This window comes from Microchirus variegatus, assembly GCF_963457635.1.
Source record: "Microchirus variegatus genome assembly, chromosome: 18".
In the NCBI taxonomy this organism is placed as follows: domain Eukaryota; kingdom Metazoa; phylum Chordata; class Actinopteri; order Pleuronectiformes; family Soleidae; genus Microchirus; species Microchirus variegatus.
The window spans coordinates 15256504-15272635 of record NC_139819.1 but is presented as its reverse complement, the minus strand read 5'-3'; the positions used below and the strand labels follow the sequence as shown (position 1 = coordinate 15272635).

General features: G+C 39.5%; 1 protein-coding gene across 1 annotated transcript; it reads right to left on the bottom strand.

The window, feature by feature from the left end:
* Nucleotides 1–2788: 2788 nt before the first annotated feature.
* Nucleotides 2789–6790, bottom strand: lox (lysyl oxidase; the record flags this gene model as incomplete). Its single annotated transcript, XM_083904982.1, has 6 exons — nt 2789–2908; nt 3112–3207; nt 4472–4628; nt 4719–4850; nt 5402–5510; nt 6655–6790. The coding sequence occupies 6 exons, from the start codon at nt 6788–6790 to the stop codon at nt 2789–2791; spliced, it is 750 nt and encodes a 249-aa protein (XP_083761108.1).
* Nucleotides 6791–16132: the final 9342 nt, after the last annotated feature.

The window sequence follows — 16132 nt, the reverse complement described above, 5'->3', positions numbered from 1 at the left end:
TCCGTTATCCTTAGAATGAAACCATCAACTACGACTTTTACTCATTGCTGCAGTCATTTCATTTCTGTAGCTTTACACTTTGTACTTCATTGTTTAATAACAGGTATATCTAATAGAAATGGCCGATGAGTGTATAGGTATTTTCTTTTTTAATTCAAGCTGTTTTAGTAAATCAATTTTAATTTGTAATCGAAAATACTTTCAAACAAGTTATAGTCAAATTATTCCAAAGGAAATGCACTAGGAAGTTTCTGCATGAATATTTTTTATTTTTTTTTAATCTGTTGAGTATTCCTTTGTTACTGACAAAAACAGGCCACTTCAAATTAGTACTTTAGGTTTAGATATGAATGATTTTGCTCCGTAAATACTTACAAATACAAATACAAATAAAATGTTGTACATTTTGTCATTATTATATATATATAGAAATAATCTGGATGTGAATTTATTCTCTGTTACATAACTGTGACATTTGTCTGAACTACTCAGAAGCTGCAGGTTATAATTGCTCTGTTCGTTTCCATAATGGCGTGTCCTGAGTCACATCACAACATCAAAAAAAAAAAAATCACTTTTACTTATTTTACCTTAAACAGGGACACATATAGGCCAGAGTTGACACTGACACTGGCTTTGATAGTGAAGCATTCAGTTTAAACCACGCAAGTTCATGCATTAAAATTGTTTTAACGTGATTCTTTTAAATCAGAAACACAGGCTCTCAGTTTGTTAAGTGTCTGATCACATTTATGTTACAGAACAATGATATTTTATAGGGGGGGCTAATAATTTTGTCCTCAAAAGTGTACATTTACACCTGACCCCTACGGACTACGTAGGATTACTTGCAGTTTTACGTTATTTATATTGTGTTGTATGTTATTTTTGTTTATAAATGTTTTGTTATTGTCACGAATAATTTTATATTTATACATTTGTATTAGTTATCTATATTTATTGTTTATCTATGTGATATTTTATGGCTTGTTATTACTGGTCATTGCTATATAGTAATTTCTCATTATCAATACTCGTTTATGGTTGTTTATTATTCTCTATTATTATTATCATGTAATTATAGAAAATATAATATAATAAGTTTATTTATTTGTGTGTGTGTGTGTGTGTGTGTGTGTGTGTGTGTGTGTGTGTGTGTGTGTGTGTGTGTGTGTGTGTGTGTGTGTGTGTGTGTGTGTGTGTGTGTGTGCATGTGCGTGTGTGTGCGCGTGTGCGTGCGTGTGTGTGTGTGCGCAGCTCTTATTGCGTTCTAATTGAACTTCATATCTCACAGCACATGGACAAGAACGTAACCTATGTCTCCTGCGAACTAAAAACAGAGCAGGACTAACATGACAAACAGAACCAGCATTCTAAATCAAGCAAAGTATTTAATGTGATATGAAGCAGTAAAGCAGGTTGATAGAGAGATGAGATGGACGCTTGCCAAATATACACAGCTCTACCGATCATGTGCAGTCACAGGTCATCAGGTACAACTACATACTCTGTACACAAACACACACTCTCTAACATAAAAAAAAAGAAACACAAAAAAATAATAATTTGCCCTCCCTCATCTTTGACCCTGTGTTTATAAAAGTGCCCAGATTAGTTTATGTCATTCAAGGAATTGTTCAAGTTTTCCTTCAGTGAGTTTGTATGAGGTCGGCATATTGCATACAGGTGATACAGTTGGATGTACAGGTGACTGTGCTCTTTCCGTCCGTCTTTGCTGAGAAGCAGCAGGACGCATGCACGCTCATTGGAAACATGGCTACAATTTACATCTCAAGTGTGTGTTATCCTACAAATATACTCACTGCTTATTTCATTGTGTATATCATTATGTTACATGCAGTGAGACATAAAACTCAGCACAGGCACCAGACCGTAAGATGTAAGATGCTGACTATGTGTTCAAGTACCTCATACAAACACGCTTCAAAAAGCCTGAAATGTCTCTTTCAATTCGTGCTGCTTCAATAAGAAAAAGAAGAAAGTCTCATAAAGAATAAAGTCAGAAATAGAGCTGCAACTATTTCCATAATCGTGTAATCTGTCCATTATTTTCATGATTAATCAAGTACGTTCCCAAACCTGGAAATGATGATGTTCTCCGATATCAACCAGAGAATATTTACATTTAAAAAGCTGGAAAAAAAAAAATCGAAATAGATTATTTTAATAATCGATTAATAACCAATTATCTGAATAATCATTGCAGCCCTGGTGAGAATAGAATTGAAAGAAGAAGAAGAAAAGAAGAAATGTGTAACATCTTTGGTGTTTAAACAACCCACCCCCTAGACTTTTTTAATAGAAAGTAATGAGATTAATTACCTCTTATGATCAGATGAGTAAAAAATCCATTAAATTGTATTAAGTCTATTGTTTATGTTTAAAAAAAATAAAAATAATAATAATAATAATAATAAAATCAAATAGTGTTTAAACTGACATTTTTCATTAATCTGAATTTAATTTAATTATTATAGTTACATGTAAACAAAGTGTAACTTTCATATTCACACCTGTGAATATTCACTCAACTCCAAACACGCCTTCACCTTCAGGTTCATCATGAATTCATCTCAGTAGCTGCAAAAGAGAAGCAACACACACACAAAAAGTATTAACAACAGATTTTTAACGTTTGGTCCCAGACACATTTGAACTGTTTATTTTGGACTCTGAAATATTGGATAACATTATTTATATATATAAAAACACTGCTAGTGTTTGTAATATAGCTGACGATCATGATGATGATGATGAAGGAAGATACTTACGATGTCATGGTACATCCAGAGACATGGGCGGCGGTGCCGGTGTACTGGACATCACAGCGAACTACGTTATTGTTATAGTTGGATTCTGGAACCTGCTGCCGTGGGTTTACAGTCACCTATCACAGAGAATCAGGGATTAATGGATGATACATATTAGTAATAATGCACACTAATGCACTTGAATTAAATTAAATTAAATTAAATTAAATTAAATTAAATTAAATTAAATTAAATTAAATTAAATTAAATTAAATTAAATTAAATTAAATTAAATTAAATTAAATTAAACAAACGACAAACAAGCTGTTAGACAATAAACCTTGAGAACATATTTCCCTGGCTGGACGTCAGTGATGTCAATCCATTGACAGTCAATGTCGGCGTTGTAGGTGTCGTAGCAACCTGGACTCAAACCCTGCGCACACACACACGCACGCACGCACGCACACACACACACACACACACACACACACACACACACACACACACACACACACACACACACACACACACACACACACACACACACACACACACACACACACACACACACACACACACACACACACACACACACACACACACAGAGAGAGAGCGAGAGATCAGCAAAGTTACCTTTAACATGTTTCAGTTGTGTTGTATGTCTTAAGTCAGATCAGGGCATTATATCCTAACTGGGTTAAGTGCATTCCAGTTTCCACAGGACGACTCTTTATTATTATGTGATTCATGTCAGCAACATAGCATACATAACCTACACAACATGACTTAGTAAACTGGACATAAAAGGACACAATTTCAACAGCTTCTAATCCTGTTTGATCTTAGTGCTGCATTTGACACCATTGATCATGACATTCTATTGCAGAGACTTGAGCAGACCCTTGGGATCACAGGTACTGCCCTCTGCTGGTTTAAATGATACTTGATAGAATCCAGTTTGTCGTCTTTTGTTGTTAGCATTTTTGATTTGTGTTTCCGTTCTGAGTTAATGTTTTTGTGTTTTCAAACCTGGATTCAAACCTGTAGTGGGACGGCAGCTCTACAAAGTGAGCTAAACGCCTGCCTTTGCATTTGTGTTTTGTGATTTGCGTTTGTGTATTGCACCTCAGGGCCACCGTAATAACCATGTCATCACTGACTCTAACTGTCCTGTATAAACCTATAACTTGATACAGTTGATGCTCCTGGCCTCTTTCTCCTGTCTCTACATCATCTCCCTCTTGTCCCCCATCTCTCCTCTGTCCCCCATTTTTTTCTTTCACCCCAACCGGCTGAGGCAGATGGCTGCATATCATCTATGTATGTAACTTTCTATCAACCAACCATTATGAGTTTGCAATATTCTTTTTTTTTTTGGTCTCCTGTCGCCATTGTACATTTACATCATGCCGCTCCTCCGTTGCTACGATATGGACTCACAGTGAATTGGACGACCAATGAAAAGTGTCCATTTTCTGTTGAGAGCAACGGATGACAGACAGATGGAGACAGAAATATATGAGGGAAAATAAAATGTATGAGGGAAATTTTTTTTTTCCATCCTACTAATTTTTCTGCCATGGTTTTGCACTGACTTGATAATCTAAAAAAAAATGTGCGGAACACGTCTTTTATCACTCAAATACGGAACAACTCCTTATTTTGAAGAATGGTTGGCAACCCTCCTTTGCAAGTACCTGGGTGTGTGAAGTGCAGGCAAAGCGGCGGTAATATCCTGGGTCACAGGAAGTGTCCTCCAAACAGAAGCTGGCCTTGTGACCCTCAGCAACCTGACTCTGCGTTTGATGGTCCAGCAGCTCGTACAGGCTGAACTCATCCATGCTGTGGAAGTGACTGGCCAAAGAAAGAGCATGTGACGTCACTTTTCATTCCATTTGTGCACATGTTAGCGTTAACTTTAGCGATTATCTGCAATGTATGTACTTGTGACAGCTGTGCCACTCCCAGGCATATCGAGGTTTACTGGGCAGGAAATCGGCTGTTCCTTGATTCTTGACCCTCTGAGGGAAACGCAACAAAACTCTGGTGTCATAGTCATGAGCGTTTCTGGAGGAGCTGGAGGAAACAAAACAAAGGAAACAACATGTAAGACAAGTTAAATATAGATGGTTTAGTGTTATACCTTTAATATGTTTGAAATTATTAAAACCAGAAACTGAATGGACCGAATTGAATAATAATTAAAAAACATTTAGTGTGGTTGTGTGAGGTAATGACACATTGAAAAATGTCAAAATGTCACATGTCAGCTCAAATCTTCGACATCTTGTCACCTTATCTCTTTATACAATATACAGGGTTTTTTTTCCAATTGGAAACTGAGAGTCTTTAACCTGTTTGTGAACAGATTTTCTCTTTCTAGTTGGAAAAAGCTGTCTAATGGTGAAATAACACCTGGCAACATATTCCTACAGGGTTCCAGACTTATTAAGATGTCATCAATTTTATTTCGATAAACTACTCTAGCCCTTCCATGTGTCCCCATGCACCATGGCAGCCATGTTTTCAAAGACAGTGTGCCTCCGTGTCTCTCATGGTGTGTCTGATCAAATGCAGCAGAAGTGAAAGTGAAACTTGCTGTGTTGACAAGGGGGATGTTGTCTTACGAGGCAAGGCAGTTCTCTTCAGCAGCACAGCGCAGGTTGTACATGGGCATTCTCTGGATGTAGGTGGCGATCTGGATGTAGGTGGGGTCTGGAACCAGGTCAGGGAGACCTGCAGTGACAGCACAGATTATTCAGATAAACACAGGACTAAATTTGGATCATCAGCCAATCCCTTGGTTCTTATTATTCTCAAATCAATCCATCTTCTACTGCATTATCATCAACATGGTGGTCGCAGGGGTTGCTATGTCAATCTCAGCTGACATAGGGTGATATGCAGGGTACACCCAGATCACCAGTCCACCACAGGGGCCACAGACAACCATTCACTCGCACACTCACACTCACCTATGGTCAATTTAGAGAGTCCAAATTTGCCTATATTGCATATTTTTGGACTGCGGGAGGAAACTGGAGAACAAGGTAACTAAATATTGTACTCAAATAACATTGTAAAATAATAATAATAATAATAATAATAATAATAAAATAATGATCTTCTTATTGTTTGTTTGTATTAGAGAGAACAATGGAAGAAAATGTAATTGTGCGCACAAACTTGGCCAATAAAGTTGATTCTGATTCTAAATCAGAGTTGTTCAGTATCTCAAATGAATCACTAAGTGTCTTGAAATAATAAGTTAGGGTACGATAATGTCTATGTCTAATGTAACTTCATTACTTTATATATTAAATGAATAATTAAGTTAAGAGTGACCCAGTAAATCCAATTAATGGCATACAATGTTTTAACTAAATATCTCAAAACAGTGACTTTGTTTTGTGTTTGTTTACATATAGCTTAAGGGGAAATTAAGTAATTCTCATTGGTATAATGTACTTGTAGTTCTTCAAGAAAGCTTGTGAGAAATTCAACATTTTACAATTGAGAAATACTGCCCCCTCCTGTTTGGAGATGCACTTCCACCCACAGCAGTGGAGTTATTGCAGTCCATCTTTACTCATGCAGTGGAATTCTCCTTAAACACTAGAACACTAGTTAATAACACTAGAGGATGTGTTTTTTTTTTGTTTTTTTTTAAAGAATGTTTAGTGAATAAAGAAAGTAAAAATATCTCTGTCAGGTAAAGTTGAGGAGAGACAATTTTAAGGAGAAAAACTTATATGAAAAATATGATAAATATTTATCAGCCTTGTATGATATTATGAGGGAAAATATGCACAACTACATTAATTCTATGGATATAAATATGTCTTAATATTGTCTTAAGATGATGGTGTTGTATTCGTACCGTTCTGGTGGTAGCTGGTGCCGTGTCCATGTCGGTAGTGGCTCCGGGCTCTCGGTCTGTAGTAGGAGTTGTAGTAGTTATAATAGGGATAGTAGTTAGAAGCCTTGTACGGGTTGTACGGATCATCTCCGACCATCATGTCCTCACGTCTCACTGTGGCAGAGGCACCTCCGCCCTCGGATGGTGGCGGATCCTGCTGTTGGTGCCACCGACGCGTCATCGTGCGTAATTGCGCACTGCTGCTGGCTGCGGGGACCCGCGGGGATCCGCGGGACTGTGCTGCGGAGGACACCGTGTCATTGTCGCCGTTGTTGACGACCACCACGGTATTGCCGCGGGTCTGCGCCTCGGGTTGCCTCCTGCCGGACGGCCGGTACTGGGCACCGCGGCTCAGAATGCTGAAAACCTGCCCGTTATGTTGCCATGTCAACCCCGGCCGGAGCGAGCCACGACCAGCGGCTGCATCCTGAGCCCAAGCCTCATCCAGACCACTCCAGAGGACACACAAGTGTGTTAAAGACAAGATGAAGACCTTTGAGGAGAATTCCTTCATGTCTGGGAATAAATAAATTATGTTATAAAATGTGTTTATCACACACAAACGATCAAAAACACAAGCTGCTGAGGGAGATGTGTCAGAATCCTGCTGCTGGAGAGAGAGAGAAAGAGAGAGAGAGGGAGAGGTGGAGAGAGGAGGGGTTTAAAAACGTTGTCACTTTGGTTTAGGGGGCTTGACCTTTGGCCCTTATTTGACTCAACCTTCACACTTTCACCAAACAGCCACATTGAATGACTAAAGTTTACAGGGAAAGTTCAGTTTTTTGAAGTGGAGTTGTATGAGGCACTGACAGACAGTTTAGTGCTCCACCTGCATCGAGAACCAGCCAGTCCTTTTGAGCAATGGGTGCCCATCAACAATCGCAAACACCACATATCAGCATTTATACATATATATATATATATATATATATATATATATATGTATATATATGCTGCATTCTCACACACATTAAAATGATAGTTCAGGTTTCTTAGATGTGTGGTTGTATGAGGCAATGCCTGTGCTGCTTGATACATAGAGGCTTACGCTCAGTGAAAACAGGGACACAAGGAAAAACAGATTTTAGCCACATTAAAGGTGCCATATGTAAGATTGTGGCCAAAAAAGTTTTCGTTTTCTGACGTAACTGGCAACCCGTGGTTGCTCGGCAGATGAGACTCTACTGACTGCAATGACTGTTAGACGGCGGTAGGTGGCGCCACATGCCAAAACATGATTTCAAAACATAAACATGATTTGCAGATTTTCTCCATGGACTTTGGTGTATGCAAGTGAGCTGTTTACAAAATTCAGTTCCCTGCTGTGACCTTTTGTTTATGTGGGAGTACAATTTGACAATTATGTTTTTACTAATGAGCCTTATAGAAAATAGAGAATTTACTAAAGAAGGAGTTCAGCGATCACATAATAAAATAAAAACTCTCTTTTGGCATCTTCAGTTGATGCCAAAAGACTGGACTGGTAGTTTCATGCATTCTCTTATAAACATATATTTTTTTTCACTGAGGCTTTTATTTTGAATTTTTAAGGCTATGCACAATTACAGTACAAAGTCAGAGCCAAACCCAAAAGTGCAGCGTAACAGACCTTACTTACTGTGCTCACAATGTGAACTTGCAGATTCACTACAGACCTCTGCTGCCTCATAGATCATTTTGTGAATTCAACATCAGAATCAGAAACTAACACATTAGCCAACTGATTTAGGCAACAATGGATACAAAACTACAAAACTGTTTCATGATGTAATATTGAAGATGTATACAAACTCAAGTCATGTGGGCCACGTATGGCCTGCCTTACAATTATCCAGTATCCAGTAGGGTAGCAAGATATAGACACGCTACTGGTATTGGCAGATATTGGTTTTGAAATGTATTATCAGATATCGACAAACAGTTGGCTAAATAGGCTGCTACCTCCTTGACTTCTAGCGACTATTATTTTTTTTACATTTATATATTTTTCTCATGGAAGAAAATCTACATCTGATGCTGCGACATGAGGCAAGAAATATGTTAATTTAACTTCAGAAGTGACTAAATTACCTCTGCAGTTGGGTGCAGGGAAAATCGTATATATACTGTATATGTCTGGTATCGGTATATGACAATATATCGGTCCAAGCTTTCCCGATATATTGGCTTTTTAGGTATCGGCAAAAAGTCCAATATCGTGTATCCCTAGTGTCCAGTCAAAGACGGCAATTGAGGTGAAGTGGTGAGTTTTTCCTTGTGTCCCCACTGGAAACCAGGTTTCATGACAATCCTTGAGGTAGGTTTTTCATCATCCTCCAAAACAGACTATGTCTTTAAAAATACTTAAAAATACTGATTTTATTGTCCAGAAAACTAGAACCACACACCATATACATCTTTTTGTCACCTTTGCAGCTAAAAGCTTAGTGCAGAGCTCCTGTACAGTCAAGAACGTTTTATCTGCTTTCCTTTTTTAATAAAGGAACAACCCCCCCCCTCCCCGCTGAGAGCTCAGGATGCTTGTAAAATGAGCTGAAATTGAACGACTTACCAACTGTGATGTTTCCTCCTTTGTAAAAGCACACACAGGCTGCCACACATGCTGTTCATAACACTATAGCACTCAAACAAGAAGACACTCAAAAACCCAATAGGTTCCCTGCAGACTGGTTTATGAAAGATATTGTCCTGTGTCCCTTCAGTTGAGATACACAACTGTTGCTGTGTCAGGGAATGTAGGTCAGCTATGGTTATTAAGATAGATCTTTAACGAGATAGTTTGCCTGTCGACAGACATTGTCTCACTGACAACGTATAGCTTCCAATGGGGACACAAGGAAAACGTGACAGGGTTTTATGAGCAGTAGACTTCACTTCTGAAGCTTTTTCTAGAGGCTTCTTTGAGTGTTCAGTCAAACTCCAACCTGTTTGCTATTGTCTAACTTTATTAGCGCAATATTTATGTTGCTTCTGTCTGTCTTAACATAAAACGTATTACTTCCTGTATGCAGCATGGTAATGTCATAGGGCAACATGAGATCGAAAACGCTGCTAAACTGACACAGGGAAACACCTGGAGCTTTAAGCACCATCTACATCAGGGGTTCTCAAAGTTTTGATACCTGAGGGCCAATTTAGGATCCCAACATTGGACTGAGGGCCTCCAAAGAAAAAAAAAAAAAAAAAAAAACCCATTTGTAATAATTTTAATGACCAGATTGCAGTTCTACAGTTTACACTTATTGGTCTGTATCCAGTAATGTCCAATAAACATTTAACAAGCTTAGTAGCTCCTGGATTAAAACTATCAACTGTAATTCATTGCGGGCCGCCAGAAATGTTTCTGCGGGACGCCATTGGCCCGCGGGCTGCACTTTGAGAACCTATGATCTACATTGACAGAAATGTTGGTCCATCATCCATCCATCCATTATCTACCGCTTTATCCTCCACCCGAGGGTCTCGGGGGGTCCTGTGCCTATCTCAGCTGACATTGGGTGATAGGCGGTTCACCTAGACAGTTTGCCAGTCGATCACAGGGCCACATATAGAGACAAACAACCATTCACTCAGACTCTTAGTCAATTTAGAGTGACCAATTCACATAATCCCCAAATCTGCATGGTTTTGGACTATGGGATGAAGCCGGAGAATCTGGAGAAAACCCATGCACACACGGGGAGAACATGCAAACTCCTTGCAGAAAGGCCCTTGTTCCAACCGGGGCTCTAACCCAGGGAACCTGGGTCTTCTTGCTGCAAGAGCGAGTGTGCTAAACACTACACCAACCATGGGCCCCTTGATCTGTCGTGCGACCCACAAAAAAACCCCAGCTGTCACATGCTCACATGTTTTGCAAGACCTGTGTTTCGGTCAGCCTTTCTGCATGGAGTTTGCATGTTCTCCCCGTAGGTGCCTTAGGTTTTTACACGGGATCGCCAGCTTCCTCCCACACTCAAAAAACATGCAATATGGTGATCAATTAAATTGGACTCTCTAAATTGACTGTAGGCGTGAGAGTGACTGGTTTGCAATGGTCTGTGGCCCTGTGATGGACTGCTAAACGATCCAGGGTGTGACCCCGCCTATTGCCCTATATCAGATGAGATTGGCACATAACCCCCACGACCCTCCTGCAGAAGATAAAGTGGTTGAAAATGGATAGCCAATCCCAGTTTGACATAGGCCAGTCAATCTAAGGGCCAAATATAGAGCCAAACAACCATCCCCTACCTCCATGCAGAAAGGCCCTTGTTTCAACCGGGACCTGGTTCTTCTTTCTGCAAAGGCAAGAGTTGGAAAAATATATTTGGAAATGTTGTATATACTGTAATATTGAAATATTATTGCGCTTTGTGAGATAATATTTATAATATTTAAATGATTGATTTTGTTAAAAATGTCATATCTTCAGCTGTTGAGCTGGTTGAGGCTCTAGTCTTTATTTCACCTCAATTTGTGTTTCTAATAACAATAATGAAGGGAGTGAGATGAAACAGAACACCAAGCCTCTGTTCCAAAAGTGTTCAGAGACACTTTGTGGTTAGAAATACTGAATGAGAAATGAGGAAATAGAATAGGGAGTGGAACTGAGACTGGCTTGGTCTTCAGATTTCTGTAAATGAGGTGATGTAGGTCAAATAATTTATGTTGACGTTGAGAGCTGCAGCAGGGAAGTTTATTCCAGTACCTGTAAGCAGCCATGCATGTCCCAGGGAGCTGGCAAGCACCAACACGTGTGTGCACTTTCACCGATTTGCTCCATGATTGAAGGAAAATGTGATCTAGCTGAATAAACTGCTGCTTTTAATGACCTTTGTGTAAAGATGAAAGACAGGCTGACTTTATCGCAGCCCTCGGCACTTTCCTTTCAGGAATACAAGGCAGCAGCAACTGCGGTTTCCAATGAGAAGCAGGTGTCGGCCTGATCTGAGCCACTGTCAACGGCTTCATAATGAGGGCTGGCCGCCTGCAGGGGCCTCCTGTGCACAGGACACATAAAGAGCCATGGAAACAAAAGAGCACTGCCTTCATCCCTACCAACATCATCATCATCATCAGCAGCATGTTAATATGTGGAAGAGTGTAAATGGAATTAAGAATTTAGTGACATCAGAGCATCACATAGATTGAGCTGACGTGAGATTGAGAGAGAGACAAAGTGAGAACATGATTGGATAATTTAAAGTTTTTTAGGACATCACGTCATAATGGCCATGAATGGCACACTTGCATTTGGCACAAGACATGTGCGGTACATGACTGGCCTTAAATGCAACCATGTGTAAGTATAGTCAATATACATCTGGATAAAGTAAGGTCTCTTTGCTACTTTATGGACCTATTCTCTCCTCTTCTTACAGACCGACTCAATGCCTCGCCATAATGTCTGCATTCCCTGTCTGAAGAAAGCTGGGCATATGTTCTGCTCTTGAGTAGCCTACACCACTCATCCACTCATAATACAAATGAGAGTCCATGCTGGTCTGGAGTGCTATAAATGTGTGCTTGATCCCACATTCCAATACAGAGGCCTATATGTACACAGTATATGTCATTTACAAGCTTCTCATGTTCCCTCTTCTTGATGTTCCTGTCGCTTGAGATCTCCCCCAGACCTGTCATCCTGGCTCCCCAATGGCGTAGCATCTTTGTAACGTTGATGAGGCATGTTGTACCTGATCAATCTTTAACTGTGTTGGTAAGTTCCTCTTCTGGACACTCCAACACTGAGTTAGCAGTTGTTTCTTTATCATCCTGGATGTTGGGTTTCCATAGGTCCATCTATGGTGTGTTCCAGAAGTCCATTTCTGATCAGGTTTCCCTGGTTCCTCAACACTTGTCACATGTTGACCCGGGTGATGTCCAAGCTGGTATTTCCCTAACATTTGTGCTTGCACTCATGTTTGAGTTGTAGGTATACAGCACTAAAGTCCTTGCCTAAGGGCCCTAAGGACCATGTCCTAACCGGGAATGTGGAGGAGAAAATCTATTTATTGGCCGTGTATGTGACTCCACCTTGGTATTATTATGAAAATTAGAAACATCCTGTCCTTAAAAGATGCTAAAAACTAGTTCATGCCTTTGTCACATCTAGACTAGATTACTGTTATGCCTTATTATCAGGATGTTCCAAAGTCTGAACCCTTCAGTTAATTCAAAATGCTGCAGCACGACTTCTGACAGGAACTAGAAAGAGAGACCATATAACTCCAGTGTTAGCTTCTCTACACAAGCTCCCCATACAGTTTAGAATTCAATTTAAAATCCTCCTCCTCACGTACAAAGCACTTAATGGTCAGGCCCCTTCATACCTGAAATACCTACTTTTATTTTTACCTTATAACCCTAACAGATCACTTAGGTCCCAAAATTCAGTCTTACTTATGGTTCCCAGAGTCTGTAAGAGCAGAATGGGAGGCAGAGCCTTCAGTTACCAGGCTCCTCTCCTGTGGAACCAGCTCCCAATGACAGTTCAGGAGGCGGACACTCTCTCTGTATTTAAAGTTAGACTTAAAACTTTCCATCCATCCATCCATCCATTATCTACCGCTTTATCCTCCACCAGAGGGTCGCGGGGGTGCTGTGCCTATCTCAGCTGACATAGGGCGATAGGCGGGGTACACCCTGGACAGTTCGGACTTAAAGGTGAAGTAATATATAATCGTTTATAGTGACATCTAGAGGAGAGGCTGAAATTTACAACAACGAACTGCTCCTCTGCTCATCCCCTCCCTGTGCTACGGTATCCTATATATGGTACGGTATAAGTGTGTCTTTTGTATATCGTATTAGCACTGGTCTTAGACAATATAAGATAGCAAAATTTATTGATTTATTTTTTTCCATACTGTGTTAGCGTTTCGTTCACACAAACTGTCACCGCAATAACTGGTAATGATAGTTATTTCACATAGCTGTTTCGAGACGGGGTTAGCATGGAACGTATTTACATTTGCAGAGCCAAGATACGTCCGTTGCCGATGATGGCGAACAGCCAACGAGAGAGAGGGGAAGAGGGCGAGGACGAGGACGAGGGACAGCTCTTCGTGGCCGCTGTAGAGCTGTCAGAAGCCGGCGAGGGAGAGGGCGAGCTGCCGCGGCCGTAGCAGACGAAGCGGAGAGAGTGGAGGCCTCTGTTTATACCTCAGACTTCCTGCTCCGTCAGTGGAGGCGGTACAAGTAAAGCGACGCTTGATTTGTTCTCTCGGGTTTGTCCTTACAGGCTCCAGTAGAAAGATGCCGTCTCGCTGCTAACTGTGGCAATGCAACCGTGGCCCGTGACCATGTTATTTTAAATGACTTTTTGAAACACTACGAAAATGACACAAAAACTATTATACTGCGACTAGACAAAGCAGGAGCACATAATATGAATAAAAAAGTGGATTTTGGGTTATATAAACCCATAAATACTACACAGTGTCCCTTTAAAACTTTCCTTTCTGATAAAATTTATTGTTAGAGCTGGCTCAGGGAAACATCTGAATGAATGAAAAAGCGGGACAGTGAAAAGAGTTTGTCAGTTGCATGTGGACGTGACAGTTCTCACACTGAGATGGAGATAAAAATAGTTCTTGCTGTGACCAGTTCACACATTTAGAGGATAAACAGCAAGCAGAGCAGCACCACAATTACAGCCAGGTCGGGTTTGGCAGGGACGACTCCAGCATCACACCACCAGGGAGAATAAAAAACCCTTTTACAAAAGTTGTTGTCACCTCATTGAGTGTTTGTTTACTGATCTGGAGAAAAGCCTGTGTTGGCTAATTGGCTTTTTTTTCTTTCATTTATCCAACCAGCTAAGAGTCATGTACTCATCATTTCCCCCACCTGTATCAAAATGAATCCTGTTTATTCCTCAGAGACTTAAATTTTTGGCTCCGAGCGACTGTTGACCCAGACCTTGTCCCAGAAACCCGTGGTCACAAAACCTCTGCTTTTGGTTTCTTTGTCTGACAAATTTAGCTCAACTTCAACTGAGGACAATAACAACATATGTGTTACTCACAAAAAATGGAAATACAAATAGGTTAATATACCAGGAAACATCTTTTAGGTCATGTTATAGTATTTGTGTTCCTAATGGACAGCACACACACACTTGTAAAGTAATAAACTAACACTCACAAAATAAATCCTCACCTTTAAACAATATGACGATAAAGCTCTTGCAAATGCAAAGGGTATATTTTTCGCTCTCTGATGGTTCCTGAGTCTTTGGAGAGGCTCTAATACAAATACGGACTCAGATTATTTTAGCTCTTTGATACTGTATATGAAGTCAGCTGTGATGTGAATTGTGCTGGAATATGCAGGCTCTCTGCCTCACTGCTGCTCTCTGGTGGTGAACCATGATATACGTGACTGTCTACAGCAGGGGTCTCAAACTGGTGGCCTGGGGGCCAATCAATTGCTTGTGGCCCACCAATTAATATCAACTTATAATGAGTTTAGAGCTGAAACGATTAATCGATCACTAAATTAATCGTCAATCATTTTTATAATCAATAATCAGTTTGAAGCTTTTTTATGATTAGAACAAGATTTCTGACTGTTTCAGCTTCTTAAACGTGAATAGTAGACATTTTCTGATAATCGATTACGAAAATAATCATTAGTTGCAGCTCTAATTGACTCATTTCTGTATGCTATTTATTACTATGTTGCTATGTTTACTATGTCATAAATACGTTTACATTGTCAACTTTTTTCCGTTCCATATCAAAATATCACTTTTAATGCGAAATGATGTGAAATATCATCATAAATATTATTATTTCCATGTCTTTTTCTTAAAAAGTTGGCCTTGTTTGACTTCACCGGACCCTTAATGACCAAACTAGACACTCAGTGGCCCCCAAGTCATTGGAGTTTGAGACCCCTGGTCTACAGGCAGATATACACATATTCATTTTCACTTAATATTGTTTACAAAGTTCACATAAAGAAGCATTTGTGATCATTTTTAAACTGAAAGAAAAACAATCAACAGATAAAAAAAATGGAAATCCATATTAAATCAAATAAAGTCAGATATTAAGATATATTCTGTATATCTATGGGATGATGGACTCTATTATTATTATTATTATTATTATTAATAATAATAATAATAATAATAATAATAATAACAACAACAACAACAATAATCACTTCTGTTAATTCGCTAATGCAATAAATAAACATATTTACTTTAATAGTATGCTGTCCCCTCTAAATTCAGGAAAGGATGTTTCCCTGTATTTTGTGTCATTGTTGTTTTCTATGCAGATGATACACTCTCCTTCACTATGACCGCAATCATTGTCAAATCACTATATATTTCAGAGCCAGGTAAGTCATCTGCTATATTATTTCACATTTCATGCTATTACAATGATCAGAAATATAGTTTTTCAACATTGTGCAGCCCCACCTGCACCTGCTTGTCAACCTA